Source organism: Capra hircus, chromosome 24, assembly GCF_001704415.2.
Source record: "Capra hircus breed San Clemente chromosome 24, ASM170441v1, whole genome shotgun sequence".
In the NCBI taxonomy this organism is placed as follows: domain Eukaryota; kingdom Metazoa; phylum Chordata; class Mammalia; order Artiodactyla; family Bovidae; genus Capra; species Capra hircus.
This window is the reverse complement of record NC_030831.1, coordinates 57,568,101-57,585,830: the sequence shown is the minus strand read 5'-3', so window position 1 is coordinate 57,585,830 and position 17,730 is coordinate 57,568,101. Positions and strand designations below refer to the sequence as shown.

Sequence of the window (17,730 nt, the reverse complement as noted above, 5' to 3'; positions counted from 1 at the left end):
AAAGAAACCCAGCTGGAGAAAACATTCCCCCCTGTATGCCAGATAGGAGAAAAAAACAACATCCCCCCACTCAAAAAAAAAAGGGGGGGGGAAGACAGTTGAAAAAGCCTGTTGCTTGTGGCTTTTGTAATAAATTAACTTAAATACCATGCAGAAAAAAAGGCTGCCTGGAGCTGACTCTTTTCCAGTAAGAAGTCAGCAGGATCACCCCAGTTGGGTTACAAACAGAGAATCTTGTTGCTTTTGAAGGGCCAGAAAGGACCTAAGTAATAAAAGTGAAAGTCCATGTTCAAAAAACTGTCATCGGACTTGTAGCTAATTTGGATATATTCTGTGTGCTTTAAACATACTCTTTTCTGTGAGCCAGAAACATCCGTTATTTTAAAAAAGAGGTTTATTTAGGAGGGAATAAAAAAAAATGATGGGGGGCAAAGGGGGAATACCAAGCTGCAAAGAGTGACAAAAAGTTTATTTTAAAATCTGCAAAGCATGATTCTGTCAACAGCTCTGGAGTCCAGGGTGTGGAGGATTAACCCTGTGTTTACATGCACTCAAACCTGTCTTCTAAAGGCATGGGTTTTAAATGCCAAAAATGATCTCTACGAGAGAAATGGAAGCCAGTTTGTTTAACGCGAAAACTGCCAAGCACCACTACAGTCACGTATTGTCTTAGCTGGATTAATAGCCAACAAAGAAAAAAACCACCAGCAGCAGCATTCACTGCATAGTAACAACACTGCCGATGGCCTGGGGCAAAGCTCGGTACATAAAACACAATTTTTCAGATAAAATTTGCATTCACGTGGGATTTCTTAGAGCTTGGCATTCATTCAAAGCCCTTGTGGGCTGGAAACTCTAGTTTAGGGCTCATGGCAAGGCCATCTCCACAGTCATTCTTTTAGATAATGGAAACGGAAAACAAAAATTTTTACAGTGCATTTCTTTTAATAGAAGAAAAATAGTGAGTTAAAACCCACCTGCCAGGAGGCAAGTCTTCCACAGTGTTGACCCTCTCTTCACCTTCAAGTGCTATTATACTCAATAAATGAGAAAGGAAGAATTGGTCCCTGGCTGCATGTGTATCTCCAGGGACTTACTGTTACTCACTGAACCTTTGCCGAATTCAGTGTTTTCTGGATAAGAGATGGAGTGCCAAGAACTGTACTCTCAAGCAGAATTTCTCATTGGATTTAACAAGAAAATAACTTCATACACAGAGCAAAAGTGATTTAGCGATTCAGTACTACTAAGGGTCACCTAAGGTATAAAATGTCAAGCTCGATGCAAAGCCACTGAAAATCTACATATTTTAATAGAAAAAGCTATCAGGATGGTGGGCCAACATCTGCTGATTTTCTAATTTGGAGAGTAATACCAGGCAAAGGAGATCAAATATGCTCCCAAGTTCCACTCTAAGGGTTAAGGCTTGGCTATTCTCCGCCACTGGCTTCCCTGGTGGCTCAGCGGTAGAGACTCCGCCTGCCAATGTAGGAGATGTGGGTTTGACCCCTGGGTTGAGAAGATTCCCTAGAGAACGAAATGGCAACCCGCTCCAGTATTCGTGCCTGAGAAATCCCATGGACAGAAGAGCCTAGCGGGCTATAGTTCATGGGGTTGCAAAAGAGATGGATATGACTTAGCGGCTGAACAACAACAAATTCACCGCCACTGGCCTGAGACTTGAGAGACTAGCAGTTACATAATTACAAAAGGGCTCTAGACCTCAGTTCTCTCATTTGCAAGGACAGGACATTAAATGAGATATTGTAAGTCTCCTTCAGATCAAATATTCGATTAAACTCAAGCTATTCAGGTAGTTCCAGTTGAATTCTGCAAAAAGAAGTGTTCATAAGGATGTTTATTTTAAGCAAATGATATATGGTTAAACCTCTGTATCTATGTTCTACATTCATGGATTCAACCAACTGTGAATCAAAAGTATTGGGGAAAAGGGGTAATTCCAGCAAGTTCCAAAAAGTAAAACTTGAATTTGCCTCATACAGGCAACTATTTACATAGCATTTACCCTGTATTTGGGTATCGTAAGTAATCTAGAGATAAATTTCAAGCATACAGGAGAATGTATTTAGGTTATATGCAAATATTACACCACTTTATATTAGAGACTTCAGGGTCTTCGGATTTTGGTATCTGCAGGAGTCATGGTACCAGGCCCCCTATGGAGACTGAGGGATGACTGGACATTAAGTTTCAGGACACTGAGTTCAGGAACTCAAAACCAGATTTGTGTACAACAACTACACTCACTTATAAGGTTTGCCAAAAAGTTTTTTCAGGTTTTTCCATAACACCTTACAGGAAAACCTAAACAAACTTTATGGTCAACTCAATACCACTTCTGAGAGTACATTAAAAGTTTGTATGTATCATGATAATATTCGTTTTCATAGATGCAAACCTTGCCTTGTGAGTACTTGGTGTATACATTCTAGGGAGTTAATTTTGGCAAAGTACTTTAAGCCAGATTTGCTTCTGAAATTCCATTTCTAAAATGAAATCTAAGTTGTATCAGTTTTATACACACACACAAAATATACAGCTACCTAGTATCCATCTATCAGTTTAGTTCAGTCGCTCAGTCGTGTCCGACTCTTCGCGACCCCATGAATCGCAGCACGCCAGGCCTCCCTGTCCATCACCATCTCCCGGAGTTCACTCAGACTCACGTCCATCGAGTCCGTGATGCCATCCAGCCATCTCATCCTCTGTTGTCCCCTTCTCCCCCTGCCCCCAATCCCTCCCAGCATCAGAGTCTTTTCCAATGAGTCAACTCTTCACATGAGGTGGCCAAAGTACTGGAGCTTCAGCTTTAGCATCATTCCTTCCAAAGAAATCCCAGGGTTGATTTCCTTTAGGAAGGACTGGTTGGATATCCTTGCAGTCCAGGGGACTCTCAAGAGTCTTCTCCAACACCACAGTTCAAAAGCATCAATTCTTTGGCGCTCAGCCTTCTTCACAGTCCAACTCTCACATCCATACATGACCACAGGAAAAACCATAGCCTTGCCTAGACGGACCTTACATTATTTGCAGCAAATTGATGCCTCAGGCATATCTCTGGTTCTTTGAAGGTACTTTCAATCGAAGTATTTCTTAATTTTACCTGTTAAATATATTACCTTTTTGCTGTATACTGTTAATTAGATTTTTGTTTTCCCAAATACTGAACGTGTCACCATCACATAGTCTGACTTATACATAAAAACCCTAGAAGGGTCATTTACATGAGTAATGGCCTTGATCATTATGAACATTAAGCGAGTAATGGGACAAAAATGGTCTTTTTGAGGGACATGTATACTGACAGAAGTACAACATAAATACAGATTTCTAAAGTATGGTGCTCTAAAATATTGTTTGTTTTTTTTTTAATGAAGCTAAAATTAAAAATTAGGACCCACTTACCAGTCTGTTTTCATCAAATACTTCAAACAGGAGTCTGTGATTAGATGGGTTTACCTATAAGGGACAGAAATAATATGCTTTAAATGGGCAGAAATAATTCCAAGGAATGAAGTAAGGGACTGAAAGAATAAAATACTTCATAATGCACTTAAATCATTGTACAATGTAAACAACCTGCTCTTCTATCTACTAAGTTTTCTATTATTGACTTCTATATTATTCCATGCCTAATATTTAGACATATCAGAAGAAGAAAATGGTTTTAGGCGCTGCTTTTCTAACATAAGAAAGGATACTTCTATACGGTTTTTAACAGTTCCTAAACCTCCCCTAAAAAGGCACCCCCATGCCTGCACACCAAAGCTACACCCTCATAAAGGTCTACTTCTAAGAAAATTTCTTAGGCAACGATCAAAAATCATGAAGAAAATAGTAAAAAGCAGCTATTTACCACTGTGTGCATGCTTTTTAGGCACTATCTCCTTATTAAATATCAAAACATATGTCTCATTTATTCTCAAAGCACCCCTATGATGTATACAACTGTTGCTCCAATTTCACAAATGAGGAGTTGAGACCAGGAGGGTAAAGTAACTTGTCCAAGAGCCCACAGCTAGTATGCAGGGCAACCAGGAGCTCCACCAGGCCTGGCCCAAGCGTCTACAGAGCCCACACTTGGAGCCATTAGAGAAAAGAGAAATCAAAGATGGCCCCTCTTCCAGCAATGGCAGGGTCGTCAGAGCCCCTGGGCTTGTGGTGTCTTTCTGTTTCTTTCTCTTTCCCCAAACCTCACTGAAATAGCAGGAGTCATCCTTCAGACCCAAGTGTCAGGTGCAATGTGTTCTCATTTCTATCACTGTACATAAATCCTGGAAACACTCTTCCTAAGTAAGGACTCCTCTCTCACTAGCAGAGCCCGTGGGGAGTGTGAGTCCTCAGATGGCTTTTCCAGGGTCAGAAGGGCTGTCAGTGGCAGAGCTGGAGATGGGACCCAGGTCACCCATCACTAAGCCTCAGCTGTCTCAGAAGGGAGAAGCGAAGGAAAGAACACTTGATGGTGCAGAGAACACGGCTTGTGCTCCTGACCCCTCGGCTTGCTCTTAACCTGGTGATGGAGCAAGCAGATGGGCCAGGCGGGCGCGGCGGGGGCAGAGGGTGGGTAGTGTCTGTTTGAAAGCTCAGTGAAGGGCTGTACTGCGGACCAGTGGGTCCACACGCCGTGACAGGGGCTGGGATGCAGTAGGCACTCAATAAAGATTTGTTCAATGAACGGGACAAAGAAATTTTTAAATACGCCTCCTTCCCCTCTGCCAAATCAAGTTTACATATCTTTAGGGCTAATACAACTTGAAAAAAATCTTGAAAGTACTAAAATTTATAGAAATGTGGCCAAGGTGTTTAATTTTTGTTTCCCTCAAACTGAAAGACGCCTAAGTAGTGTGGAGTGTTACAAATGGAAAGCTGTATCTGAGAGTTAGTTACAGGCCAACAACTTCTATCTGCCCCCTTACATTTTCAGTCTTTCACCAAGTAATTTAAAAATACATCTGGTAGTGAAACCGGGTACAAGCCCATGTGTCCCTCAGTTTCAGTAGAGGCTAGACATAGGAGCTCACCAAGTATTCAAATATCAGTGCCATATTTTAGCTCTGAACATAACAGAAAACAGATGTCGTATACAGTGATCTATGTTCGGAGCACATAAAACATATAAAATATCGTTGTGACTGAAAGGAAGAAATCAGGGCCATCACCATCAGTCTAATGGTAATACTGTGCTTTGGGAATCTATACCACTCAGAAGATCTTATCTAGAATACTTCTGGAGGCAGAGTAGTTTTTAATAACACAGCTATTCAGACAGTTAAAATTAATTCATCTTGAAGAGAAAAAGACATATTTTCCATTAAATAACTGAGCAGCTTAATAGTTTCAAAATTTTAATACCCCAAAAAAAGCAATGACCACATAAGCTCACTGAAAAGTAATTTCCATTAATTTACAGAATTTAGTCATTTCTACATGTAGCTCTTCTAGATATTAAATATAAAAGGTTGAGGAAATTTTACCTAATTTGGTGACATTTAAACTTCAGATGTAGTTTTCTATTACACACATATGCTCACACTTAATATCTGAATTGTAAAAATTTTCTTTCCAAATTGGAACATGATTAGTAAATTTCAGGCTTCTTTTTAATCATGCTGCTTCTATTGAGCTTATACCTTACTGAAATAATTAAGCTACTGTTTTAATTTTACTTTATTTTTTAAAGAAAAATTTGCATAGGAAAGCTAAACTTTGCTATTTGGGTAACTTCCTTTTTGTTTCCCTCAAAGATCCCCAAATGAAACAAGTCCAGATTTTGTTACCACTAGTTATAGTTTCTGAAAATTTGGGATACACTAGAAAGCTACCTAACCTTTTCTCATCTTAAAAGGAATCTCAATAAAAATTTAATAGCTGTAATTCAGTGAGTCTGTTGAGATAATATATCAATCTAGTTATCAATAACAATTATGATCCCCCACCCCAAGAAAAGAAAAACTTACTCTAAAATAAAATTCTTCATTCCACTTTGGGTTCAGCGTCTGGAAGAGAAATCATCTTGTAATTTCTTTTACAGTCTTTGGAACGTTAACAGTTACTGGTACAGTGCAGTCCACATATTTGCTTAAACTTTTTTTTTTTTTTTCACTAAAAACATAGCTAAGAGATTTTCAAAATGGCCATTAAAGAAGCATTTAAGTTATCCGAGACTATTCTATATACCAAACTAGATGGAGAGGGGATGTATATATGAAACGGATAAGAAACCATAAATTTCATGCCATCAACCAGAAAGAACAATGTCAGAGGCCTACAAAGAGCCATCACCGTGGACATTAAGGTGTTCTTCAAGGAATTAACATTGATATAATTCTGTAATCAAGAAGAAATGGACGTTTTTCACTTCCCTTAACCTGCTACAAATCTGTTTTGGAGAATCATGAAGCAGGTGGCAGAAGGGTGACAGTAGTCACTATTTACACAAATACTGAAATCTAAGGACTATTTTATAAAGAACAATATTGATGATCAGATTACATAACATGCAAAAATCCTGCCAGTTATAAACCAAAAGTGAACTCTTTCTCCCTAAATAACTAGGTTTACAAATATTCACCCACCCGTGTACTTCAATCCTCTTTTCTGTCCATCCACACCCATCCACCCATTCACCTATCCATCCATCCATCCATCTGCATAGCAATCCACATAAGCATACATCTCACAAGGTCATGGAGAGTACACTTTTGTCCTAAGCTTTGATAAAAGATAAGACTGCCAAACAGCCTTTGAAACTAAGATGAAACATACTCTGGAAGACTACATATACACATGTGTTTGTGCATTTGGACAAACATTATGCTCTGAAAGGAACACATCTCTCAAAAACTGTATGTAAAAATGAGACTGAAAAATCACCCCCTCACCAAGGACTACAGAGATTTTTAAGTTAGAATGATATTTGCCTTTATCCATCTATCTTTCTGTAAAAACTAGTGCAAGAAACAGCAAAATAATAACAACTCAAAGCATCATAAAAAATAAGCATAGGATGCGTACAACACTGAAATGGCATTAAAGAAAAAGAGTCAGCAATTTCCCCACCCACAGCTCAAGGGGGAAATCTAACCCTAAATAAAAGGGGCTCACGCTTCTAGTTCCGGATGGAGCCTGGGATGGAAATGAGTGAAAGCGAGCAGGAGGAAGGAGAGAGGTGCTTGCAAGCCCGGGGCTGCGGGGGCTGCAGGGGGCCAGGAGCCCCGCTCCGGGGAGACGCGGAGGGGGGAGAGGCAGAGGACAGGTGGGGTTGGGAGCAGACAGGTGAGGCCACAGAACGCGTGCAGCGCCGGGCACCCGCCCACGAGGAGCAGAGGATGATGCAAACGGTTCTTCAACACCCCGCGCCACAGAGAAATACTAACCGAGCCGGGCACACAGCGCAGCCCTCTCCCGTGGGGCGGAGGAGGGGGCCCTCCCCTGGGGAGGAAACGCGGTTCAGTACCCCCTGATCGCGGCTCCGGTTCTCTGCTCCTTCTGCGTCCCGCCGACAACCAGGTCCCCGGCTGCCTCCCCCGCCCGGCGACAGCGCCCAACAGGGAACAATGGCCTCCGTCCTTCGCAGGAATCCTCCCCACCCATCAAAATACCGGCCCCTGCTCTCCAAACTCTCCAGATTTTCAGTGCCCAGTCGGAATGCCAGGTGGGAGACACGCTAGACTGCTGTCTCTTCCTTTCACAAAATGACCTGGCAACAGACCCCGGGCGTCTACACAATAGCAGGAAGACTTACCATTTTTTAAAAGCCCTCGCACACTCCAGGAATTGCTTATCACTGGGTGTATTAGACCGTTTACCCCACAAAGATGGGGAAGGAAAAATAACGGGGATCCATAAATACTACTGCAGCACAGATAAGACCAGTACTTTTGGTAGAAAACATGCGTCGTCAATAAACGCCCCGAATATGCGGTAAATATATGATTTAACAGACACACACAAAAACATGGAGTAGATGAATTAAGATATAAGTATAGATATAAATCTATGTTCTAATGTATTTTATAGATGCATATAAAAACACAGAAATATGACTTAAGGCATAATTATGGAAACAAATCTAATGAGATCATGCGTGCAAAATTTAGAAAAGGGAAGCACACACACACACATACACATATAGTTTTATTGTTAATATTTTTTATTTGTTTTCATGTAGCTAAGCAAGTATTTTGCTTCCTTTGGTAATACCTATTTCAAGTTAAACCATTCCCTGTGTTCCTACCAAATCCATAAGCCACTCCATTTCATTAAATATATTTTAAATGGCTTTAAATTTCTTTTCATAAACTAACAAGTCAACAAGAACAAATCCATGTTTTGCTTTATTCTTTGCAGGGAAAAAAACTGCTACTGGTAACAATGCTTCTTTGAATACTGCTTTTATAGTAAAAAAATCCATCTGCCAATCCAGGAGATATAGGAGACCTGGGTGAGATCCCTAGGTTGGGAAGATCCCCGGGAGGAGGAAATGGCAACCCACTCCAGTATTCTTGCCTGGAGAATCTCCATGGACAGAGAAGCTTGGCGGGCTACCGAGTCCATGGGGTCGCAAAGAATCAGACACGACTGAGCATGTATGCACTTAACTAAAAGCCAAAATCAGTGTCTTAGATTAATATTGAAAAGTTTGATCTCTGCTGAATTTATAGATTTCATACTAAGAGAGGTTTAAAATAAAAATACTGCCAGCTTAAAACAAAAACATCTACAAAGCCCAAAGACATAATTAAATCAGATTAAATTATGACTTAAATGATGTTTAATTAAGGATGGACCACTTACCTTTTTAATTGTTTTTGTTTGTACCAAAGCAAGTTCCCTATTCTCATCTGCTACGTACAATGAAAGTTTCACATACGGATCACTGTAAGAAAAAACAGGATTATACTTTTCATTTTAAGAATACAAAAAAGAAAGTAGCCATAACCTAACTGAAAATGCAAAAATATCAGTTAATGACCCAGTTTATGTAAATGTTACAATCTAAGCAGTAACGTTGTCAGCATGCTTACGGGGGAAATAGACTGAGAAAAGTTCCTGATCAAGGATGTTTATTTAAAACCAAAACTAACATGAAACTCGTCCTCTTAACTTTAAAGATCACCTTCTCTATTATTAATTCAAAAGAATTAATTTGCCGTAGTTTCTTTTTTCCTAAGCACATTCAGATTCTGGAAAGATTATAATAAAAATTATTAAAAGGCATATGAAATTTGTTCAGATTAGCAAAATCTAGCTTGAAAATTTAGTTTGCATCTTATTTTTATTCTGATTTCCATTGCTGCTGCTGCTGCTAAGTCGCTTCAGTTGTGTCTGACTCTGTGCGACCCCATAGACGGCAGCCCACCAGGCTCCCCCATCCCTGGGATTCTCCAGGCAAGAACACTGGAGTGGGTTGCCATTTCCTTCTCCAGTGCATGAAAGTGAAAGTGAAAGGGAAGTCGCTCAGTCATGTCTGACTCAGTGACCCCATGGACTGCAGCCTACCAGGCTCCTCCGTCCATGGGATTTTCCAGGCAAGAGTACTGGAGTGGGGTGCCATTGCCTTCTCTGTCTGATTTCCATTATGTTGGTAAAAATTATTTTTCTTTCAGTGGAGGTAAAACAGGCATTGTTTATCTAAACCAACATTTTTCATCTTATAGAGTAAAAGAAAGACACATATATAAAAACTTAAAGCCCAGTTAGTCAATAAGAGAGTTGCCCAAAGTTACAGATTCCAGTATAGTCTTGATTAAATTTCAGGTTTCCTGACTACAAGTTCCAGAGTTCTAATCATTTCCTTGGGAAACTATAAACATTCAGCCAGAAAGTATACTGAAAGAATATTTAATGTGGATTATCTACTAAGAAGTTGGTAAATCCACTCATCGCATGTTCTAGAGTTGCTCATACTAGGATAGCTCAAATCTAGTTAAGCTAAAAGAATCTGGAGTCCAGGGTCTTCTGTTTCACACTTGGAATCCTCAAAATCATAGAAAGGGCCTTCATGTATTCAGTCCCCAAATTTTCACTCATCTAATTGTCTATAGCCGATAATTTATTTTCTTCCAATTTGAGAATTATCCTTTAGTAGTTATACACTGTGACTATTAACTCTTATTTTGCAGCATCCAAGGTATCTCTAAAGATTATATGGAGCATCATAAAATGCTTAAACATTGGTTTTTATTCGATAGCTATAGGCCGTGATTTCCCGTAAGGAAAGAGAAAGTGACAAAATGCAAAGTTTAGTACTAACAGAACTGTATTTGATATCCGAAAGACAGAAATCGAGAGTCAGTGAAAAATACTGTTGGTGTACACCTGTAGTATTTATTACTCATAAAATGCATCTTAGTGGAAGCTACAACACATCTCCTTAAACACAGAAAAACCAACAACAGAATTTGCTCTGTTATATTCTGAGTAGATAATACATATATATTTTTTAACATTCTGGTTAAAATGTTAGAAATACATTTAGAAAAAGGTATTAGTTAACCCTCTGTCACTTATCCATAAACCATGGATACTTTTTCACCAAAGGACATCTGACCAGACACACCTACTCCTTCTGATCTGGACACACTCAGCCTCAGAATAAAGACGAATCAAGAGCCAGGATGTAATCTAGGTTTAAAAAATCCGAGACCACCTTCCTAATCAAAGCGATGGTCTGGGTGATGGATCAGGAGATAATTTCTAGGGTCAGTGTTTCTCTGGCTTTAGCATATCAGAATTGGTGGGGAAAGGGGATATAGTTAAAACATAGATTTCTTGGCCTCCAACCCCAAAGACGCCCACAGAGGTCTAGTAGGTCTGGGGTGGGATCAAAGAACCTGCATGTCAAACAAACACCCAGTGATGCTGCTGCTAGGGATTCAGGAATCACACTCTGAGAACTACTGCTCCACATGGTATCTGAAAAGAGTATTTTCCAGCTACAGACACCAATTTTCTATTTCCAGCCACTAAGTTATTGCTAAAAAGAGCTCACGGCCTGCTGTCTCTGTTATCTGAAGAACAGCTCCCAGTCTGCCACAGAGGTGCACACACGCTCATACACACACACACAAAATCCCATGTTATGGAGAAGACAACGACCTCTGCTGACTGCTGTCTCTTCTCTCCATGCCCCTTGGCTTTCATGATTGCTGCCTGTTACACAACTGCTATAAAGAGCCAGCCGCGCACTTTGATGGGGCATCCACGTTCTTCCTCCAATCCCCTCCTGGCCTCAGGTTATGCCCCCTTGAAGAGTTCACAGTGAGTGGCACATGCGGCTGAGGGTGTGTTCTCTGAGTCCGGGACAGTGTCCCCCAGCTGCAATGAGGAAGGCTTGCCTGTGTCTGTCTTGAGTGTGCATCCAGGTAGAGGTAGGTACTGGGTGACTGACTACCTGACGGTCTGACCAGGAAACTTCCTGGAAGAGAATTCAGGGTGAACAGAGAACCAAAGTCCAAGGTGTAGGGGCTGGAGAAAGGAGAGTAGGGTGCACGTTCAAGGGGAGGGAGCACAGGGCTTCGGTAGGCTGGTGAAAGGGGGGTTCAAGAGCGCTGGGGGCAGGGAGTGAGGGGAGCCCTGCCCGGGGGCTCTCCCTTTCTGCTGGCACAGCAGCACCACCACCATCAACAAATGTCTACAGAGAGACCACACTGCCAGCATGCTAGTGCTAGTGAGCTGGGGGAACCAGTGGGCAACAGCGAGGACTGAATCATCAAAGGTCAACATGGACATTCATGCATAAAGAAGATATGGTACATAGTCACAGAGGAATACTGCTCGGCCATAAAAAAAAAAGAATGAGATGATGCCATTTGCAGCCAGCCTGGATGCAGCTAGAGACCAGCATAATAAATGAAGTCAAAAAAAGAAGGACAAATGCCATATGCTACCACACATATGTGGAATCTAAGCTATGAAACAGAGTCAGCGACATAGAGAATAGACCAGTGGCTGCCAAGGGGTGGGGGTGGCGAGGGGTGGACTGGGAGCTTGGGATTAGCAGCTGCAAAGTGGCGCATACAGGATGGACAAACAAGGTCCCACTGCGTAGCACCAGGAACTATAGTCAACATTCTGCGATAAACCAGGAAGGGGAATACGACAAAGAAGATATGTATGTATCTATTCCGGTTGTCATGTATGGATGTGAGAGTGGGACCATAAAGAAGGCAAAACACTGAAGAACTGATGCTTTTGAACTGTGATGCTGGAGAAGACTCTTTCAGAGTTCCTTGGACAGGAAGGAGATCAAACCTGTCTATCCTAAAGGAGATCAACCCTGAATATTTATCGGAAGGACTGATGCTGAAGCTGAAGCTCAAATACTTTGGCTCCCTGATACAAACAGCTGACTCATTGGAAAAAGACCGTGATGCTGGGAAAGATTGAAGGCTGAAGGAGAAGCGGGCAACAGAGGATGAGATGGTTGGATGGCTGCTGCTGCTACTGCTGCTGCTAAGTCACTTCAGTCGTGTCTGACTCTTCCTAATCCCATGGACTGCAGCCCACCAGGCTCCTCCGTCCATGGGATTTTCCAGGCAAGAGTACTGGAGTGGGGTGCCATTGCCTTCTCCGGGTTGGATGGCATCACTGATTAAATGGACATGAACTTGGGCAAACTCTAGGAAATAGTGGAGGACAGGGACACCTGGTGTGCTGCAGTCTAGGGGGTCACAAAGAGTCGGACATGACTGAGTGACTGAGCAGCAACACACACACACGTATAATTGAGTCACTTAACACATTATAAACCAACTATGGCGGTGGTGGTTTAGTTGCTAAGTCGTGTCCTACTCTTGCGACCCCATGCCAGGCTCCTCTGTCCACGGGATTCTCCAGGCAAGAATACTACTTCAATTAAAAAATTAAAAACTTTTTAAAAAGATGATTAAAAAAAAAAGACATTCATGAATGGCCCTTAGCTCAGCTGAGTGGGGATACCACTTTCCCATTTCACCAAGGGGAAGGCTGGAGCAGAAAGGTACGATACGGACAGGGCATCAAGCATCAGAGAGTGAGCGGGGAGATGCCAGCGCAGCCATCCCCTCTGCCTCAACTACGGGCACAGCTGGAACCAGCACCCCCACCACCGCTACCACCAGCCTGGCACCCAGCCGCCATCAGGCATCCATCTGCACCTGGCCAGTGCTCGGAGGCAGCATCCCACTCCACTCTCACACACGCTTCTGAAGCTGGCACATGTTTCAGATGAGAAATTGAGAAAAATCAAGCAGCTTGTCCATGGTTAAAAAGGAAGGGAGGAGATGGGAAGGAACACAGGCATCTTTGCTCCAGAATCCAACCCTCTGAGTGCATGGATCCAGCCTGCCCACAGTATGCTATGCTGACCACCAACAGAGCTGCCCGTAGAATGTCAAGGGGCAGGAGTTCTCAAAATTCTGCTGAGTTGGAAATCATCATGTGCTATAACTGCCATTATGACCTAATCTGTATCTTATTTATTTATTCACTTGGCTGCACCAGCTCTGAGTTGCAGCATGCCGGATCTTTAGTAGCAGCATTCGAACTCATGGTTGGGGCACATGGAATCCATTTCCCTGACCAGGGATCAACCCCAAGCCCCCTGCATTGGGAGCTCAGTCTTAGCCACTGGACCACCAGGGAAGCCCGAGGGGGGCTGTTTTAGCTAGCTTATCTTATTTTTTTGTCTAACTCTGGTTGGGGGAACAACCAGACTTGGCCTGTGTCTTTACCTTTAAGGAAGATCACACTTTTGAGATGTTATCTCCTTCTCAACACTCCAAATAACCAGCTGTGTGACCTTGAACAAGTCACTTGAGTGCTCTGAACTTCGATTCTCCTATCTCCCAAATCAAGAGGCTTGGACTAAATCAGTGGTTTTCACACTACAGACGAAGCAGAGCCCTAGTTCTGTGCAACTATTTCAGGATAACTACAGGTTAGAATTTGCACCTTAATCTGTCTTATACATTGGTTTTTCATGTTAGAATTTTTTTTGGCTGGGGTTCTATACTTAAAAAATTAAAGCCACTGGATTGGTTAGAATATTCTGAATTTCAGAACAATTCGAACTTACTTCTCTTCTTTCATAGTAACAATAGCCTAGTCCATTTTAAGAAAATATGGACTGACTTCCTGAAGATAAAATAGGAAGAGAGAATAAAACTCTACTCTCTCCATCAGGGCATGAAAGCCGAAGTACACAGCAGTGAGTATTAAGAAACCACTCCTGATCATCACTTCAGTTCAGTTCAGTCACTCAGTCGTGTTTGTTTCTTTGCAACCCCATGGGCTATAGTTCGCAAGGCCTCCCTGTCCATCACCAACTCCCAGAGTTTACTCAAACTCATGTCCATCAAGTCGGTAATGCCATCCAACCATCTCATCCTCTGTCGCCCCCTCCTCCCCCCACCTTCAATCTTTCCCAGCATCAGGGTCTTTTCAAATGAGTCAGTTCTTCGCATCAGGTGGCCAAAGTATTGGAGTTTCAGCTTCAGCATCAGTCTTTCCAATGAACATTCAGGACTGATTTCCTGTAGGATTGACCAGTTGGATCTCCTTGCAGTCCAAGTGACTCTCAAGAGTCTTCTCCAACACCACAGTTTAAAAGCATCAGTTCTTCGGTGCTCAGCTTTCGTTATAGTCCAACTCTCACATCCATACATGACCATTGGAAAAGCCATAGCTCTGACTAGACGGACCTTTGTTGGCAAAGTAATGTCTCTGCTTTTTAATACGCTGTCTGGGTTGGTCATCACTGGGGTGATATTTTATACATGTTACCCACTTCTAACCAACTTACATACTAGGTATCAAGAACACATCACCTAAGCAACAGCCAAAACTAAAGGCACAAGGTGTGGGTGAGCCTGGGGCCAGGCTGAGGATCAGTAAGCCGCATCACCAGCTTCTTTTCCAATGCTTGTTCACTGTCTTCACCTCCGATGAGCTTCATCTGAAGGTGACGCTCTGTGGGGGCGGGGAGAAGACTGCAGCTCCCAGAGACTTTTTCACACTGATCCACAGAGGCCCGCCGATAAAGGTGGCAGTTCCGGAAGAACCTTCTGCCCTCTGAAGGGTACTTATCAGACCCTCAATCTCTCCACACCTTTACTACAAAAGGTCAGCCAAATCCCAAGGTTGATAGCAGGTTATGCTTGAGGCTTCCCCCTGCCTCGCCGAAAACACCAGAAAGTCTAGGAAAGACAATAAGGAATCGGGTCCGCACCTTCTCTTACGGGGAGTAGATATAGGGTATAGCTGTAAAGGTAGATGGTTCTGGTTTTTTCATGTTACTTCCTATATACTGAAGATTTTTGTTGCTGTTATTAACCATTAATACATAATACTTTTATAATTAGTAAAAAAAAAAAAAATCTGGAAGGGCATGGAGGGAAGTTGGCAGGTCTCCTCCACCGGTGCCTGTGACCATCTCCACTGGAGTCTCCAGCCTCAACTTCACCAACTCTCTAAGTGACCTTCAGACAGTCACTTAACCACTCTTAACTTCAGGTGGTTTGTCAGTGAAATGGGAACGACAATTCCTAACTCAGAGTATCACTGTAAGGATCAGAGGATATTATGTATTAATATTAGTGCCCATTTCAGCACCAAACACGCAGTATAAGTGCCCCATAAATGACAGCTGTAGCTGTGATTCTGTTTTTCCCTCTTTCAAGACTTTTGAGGTTCTCGGTTGCTCCTTCCAAGCCCCCTGCTCCTGAGGTGATGGCGGATCTGGCCTGACACTGATCGCCTCGTAGCATAAATGGGTGCCAGGCGAGCATAGCACCTTAAGTATTCCGTGCTTCCTCGTGATTCACGCTTGTGGAAGCCCTAAGGGGATCTGGTGGAGATGAGCAGACTGGTCACCTTATTTACAACAAAGCTCACTGCAATTTACTCTTGACAACCAGTTACTACCCTAGTGGCTGGTGTGCGTACAACTCGGGGCTGGCATTAACATTCCTCTCTAAGAAGCTCAACGCTTTGTGGATTAGAGAAGACCTTTTTTTTGTCAAACTTTTTGTTTTCTCTGCTGCGAACTGAAGCTATTGAGGTATTACATTCTTTCTTTTCCAGTCCTTCCAAGGAGACAAATTGATATTAGGATTCAAACAGCATCCTAGTATTAACTGAGTAGGGCTTCCCTGGTGGCTCAGCAGTAAAGAATCTGCCTGCAATGCAGGAGATGCTGGTTCAATCCCTGGAGCATGAAGACTCCCTGGAGAAGGAAATGCAACCCACTCCAGTATTCCCGCCTGGCAAATCCCCTGAAGAGAGGAGACTGGTAGGCTACAGTCCATGGGGTTGCAACAGAGTCGGACGTCTTATCGAATAAACAACAACAATAAAGTAACTGAGTACTTGGAGTACTTGCTGTATTCCAGACAAGGACACAGGAATCACAAATAGAAGACACTGGCCCATCTGAATGGGGCACAGAAGCAGTGGCTGGGACACTGTGCCAAGCACTCTGGCACTCAACACTTCAATATAAAGACTGCAGGGCTACAGGCCTGCTCTGATCTTAACCAGGCTCCAAGAATTCAGAGGCGGGTCTCATTCTGCCTTCGTCGCCACTAAGCAAAAACAGCACAGATGAGGTCATTTCTCAGGGAGAGGTGGAAATAAGACTTGCTGGGTTTCCCCGTTGCTCAGCCTCCCAGGACACACTCAACAAGGACCGTTAGGCCAGATGTGTCACTAAGCGGTGACCCCCTCCATCTGAGTCACCCAAGTGCTCTAGGATAAGCCGCAGAGTGGAAAGGCGAGTGCTGCTGCACCGATTACTCGCTCACTTTTCGCAGACGGGTCTCTGATGAGACTGAGGTACTCTTCAAGGAGGCAGGGGAGTGGGGGGCGTGGGGAAGCAGAGACGAGGGCGGGGCTGCCTCCACTGGCCAAGTGCTCTGGGGGTTAGGTTCAGGCTGCGCCACCAGGCCGGACCGGCACTGCCGTGTCCGCCAGCTAGAAACGTCTCCTTCCAAGAGGCTGGGCTATTACGAGAACAGTGAGAACAGTCTTCGTTTTTCAACCATGCCTCCTGCAGGAGCACTCCAGCATCACCTGAAGGAAGCAATCATTCTTTCCCATAAAATGAAGTTGCTTAATATGCTGCCGGGACAGTCTGTGAAAACATCCCGTCTTTGTTCCCTGTGAGCAGAGCCGAGCCTAACGTAGCACATTACATAACACTGTAGGTCAAATTTATTTTGACTACCTGACGTATGATGGACAGAGAAGCCTGGTGGGCTACAGTCCGTGGGGTCGCAAAGAGTCGGACATGACTGAGCGACTAACGCACAACACACACCTGACGTATGATAGATACACTAAGACTTAGCGAACCCAGAGAAAATTTCAGTGGAAAACCTGTTTTGCTGAAGGTTTCTGCATACCTTTCCACTTTTACTATCACAGTCAGTGTTCCATAAGTTACTAGTATCTGTAATAAAGAAATAATGCAAGACACTCACAAACCAATAAGGAAAAATGTTAGCTAGACACTGTGAGATAATAAATCACATGAATATAGGTGATAATATCAAAACGGAAGCTTTCATCTAACAAGGGGTCACGGATTCAAAAAAGCTAACACTTTCTAAAAAGAGGCAGACATTTTAATACTCTACTACTGCAAAAAAAATTATCACAAGTTTTTCTAGAAAGCAATATGGCAGGAGGTATCAAACATTCAAAGAATTGGTGCCTTTGATTCAACAA

The 17,730-nt window shown here is 42.8% G+C and overlaps 1 protein-coding gene across 2 annotated transcripts in view; it reads right to left on the bottom strand.

Annotated features, from left to right (window-relative positions):
* NEDD4L (neural precursor cell expressed, developmentally down-regulated 4-like, E3 ubiquitin protein ligase) overlaps nt 1-17,730 on the bottom strand; it is a 371,596-nt gene that overhangs the window by 151,037 nt on the left and 202,829 nt on the right. For both annotated transcript variants that reach the window (XM_018039444.1, XM_018039445.1), the window contains exons 3-5: nt 8,818-8,899; nt 5,979-6,017; nt 3,427-3,480 (exon numbers count right to left, since the gene is read on the bottom strand). In XM_018039444.1, coding sequence (XP_017894933.1) covers nt 3,427-3,480; nt 5,979-6,017; nt 8,818-8,899 — 175 coding nt within the window. The remainder of the gene's footprint in view (nt 1-3,426; nt 3,481-5,978; nt 6,018-8,817; nt 8,900-17,730) is intronic.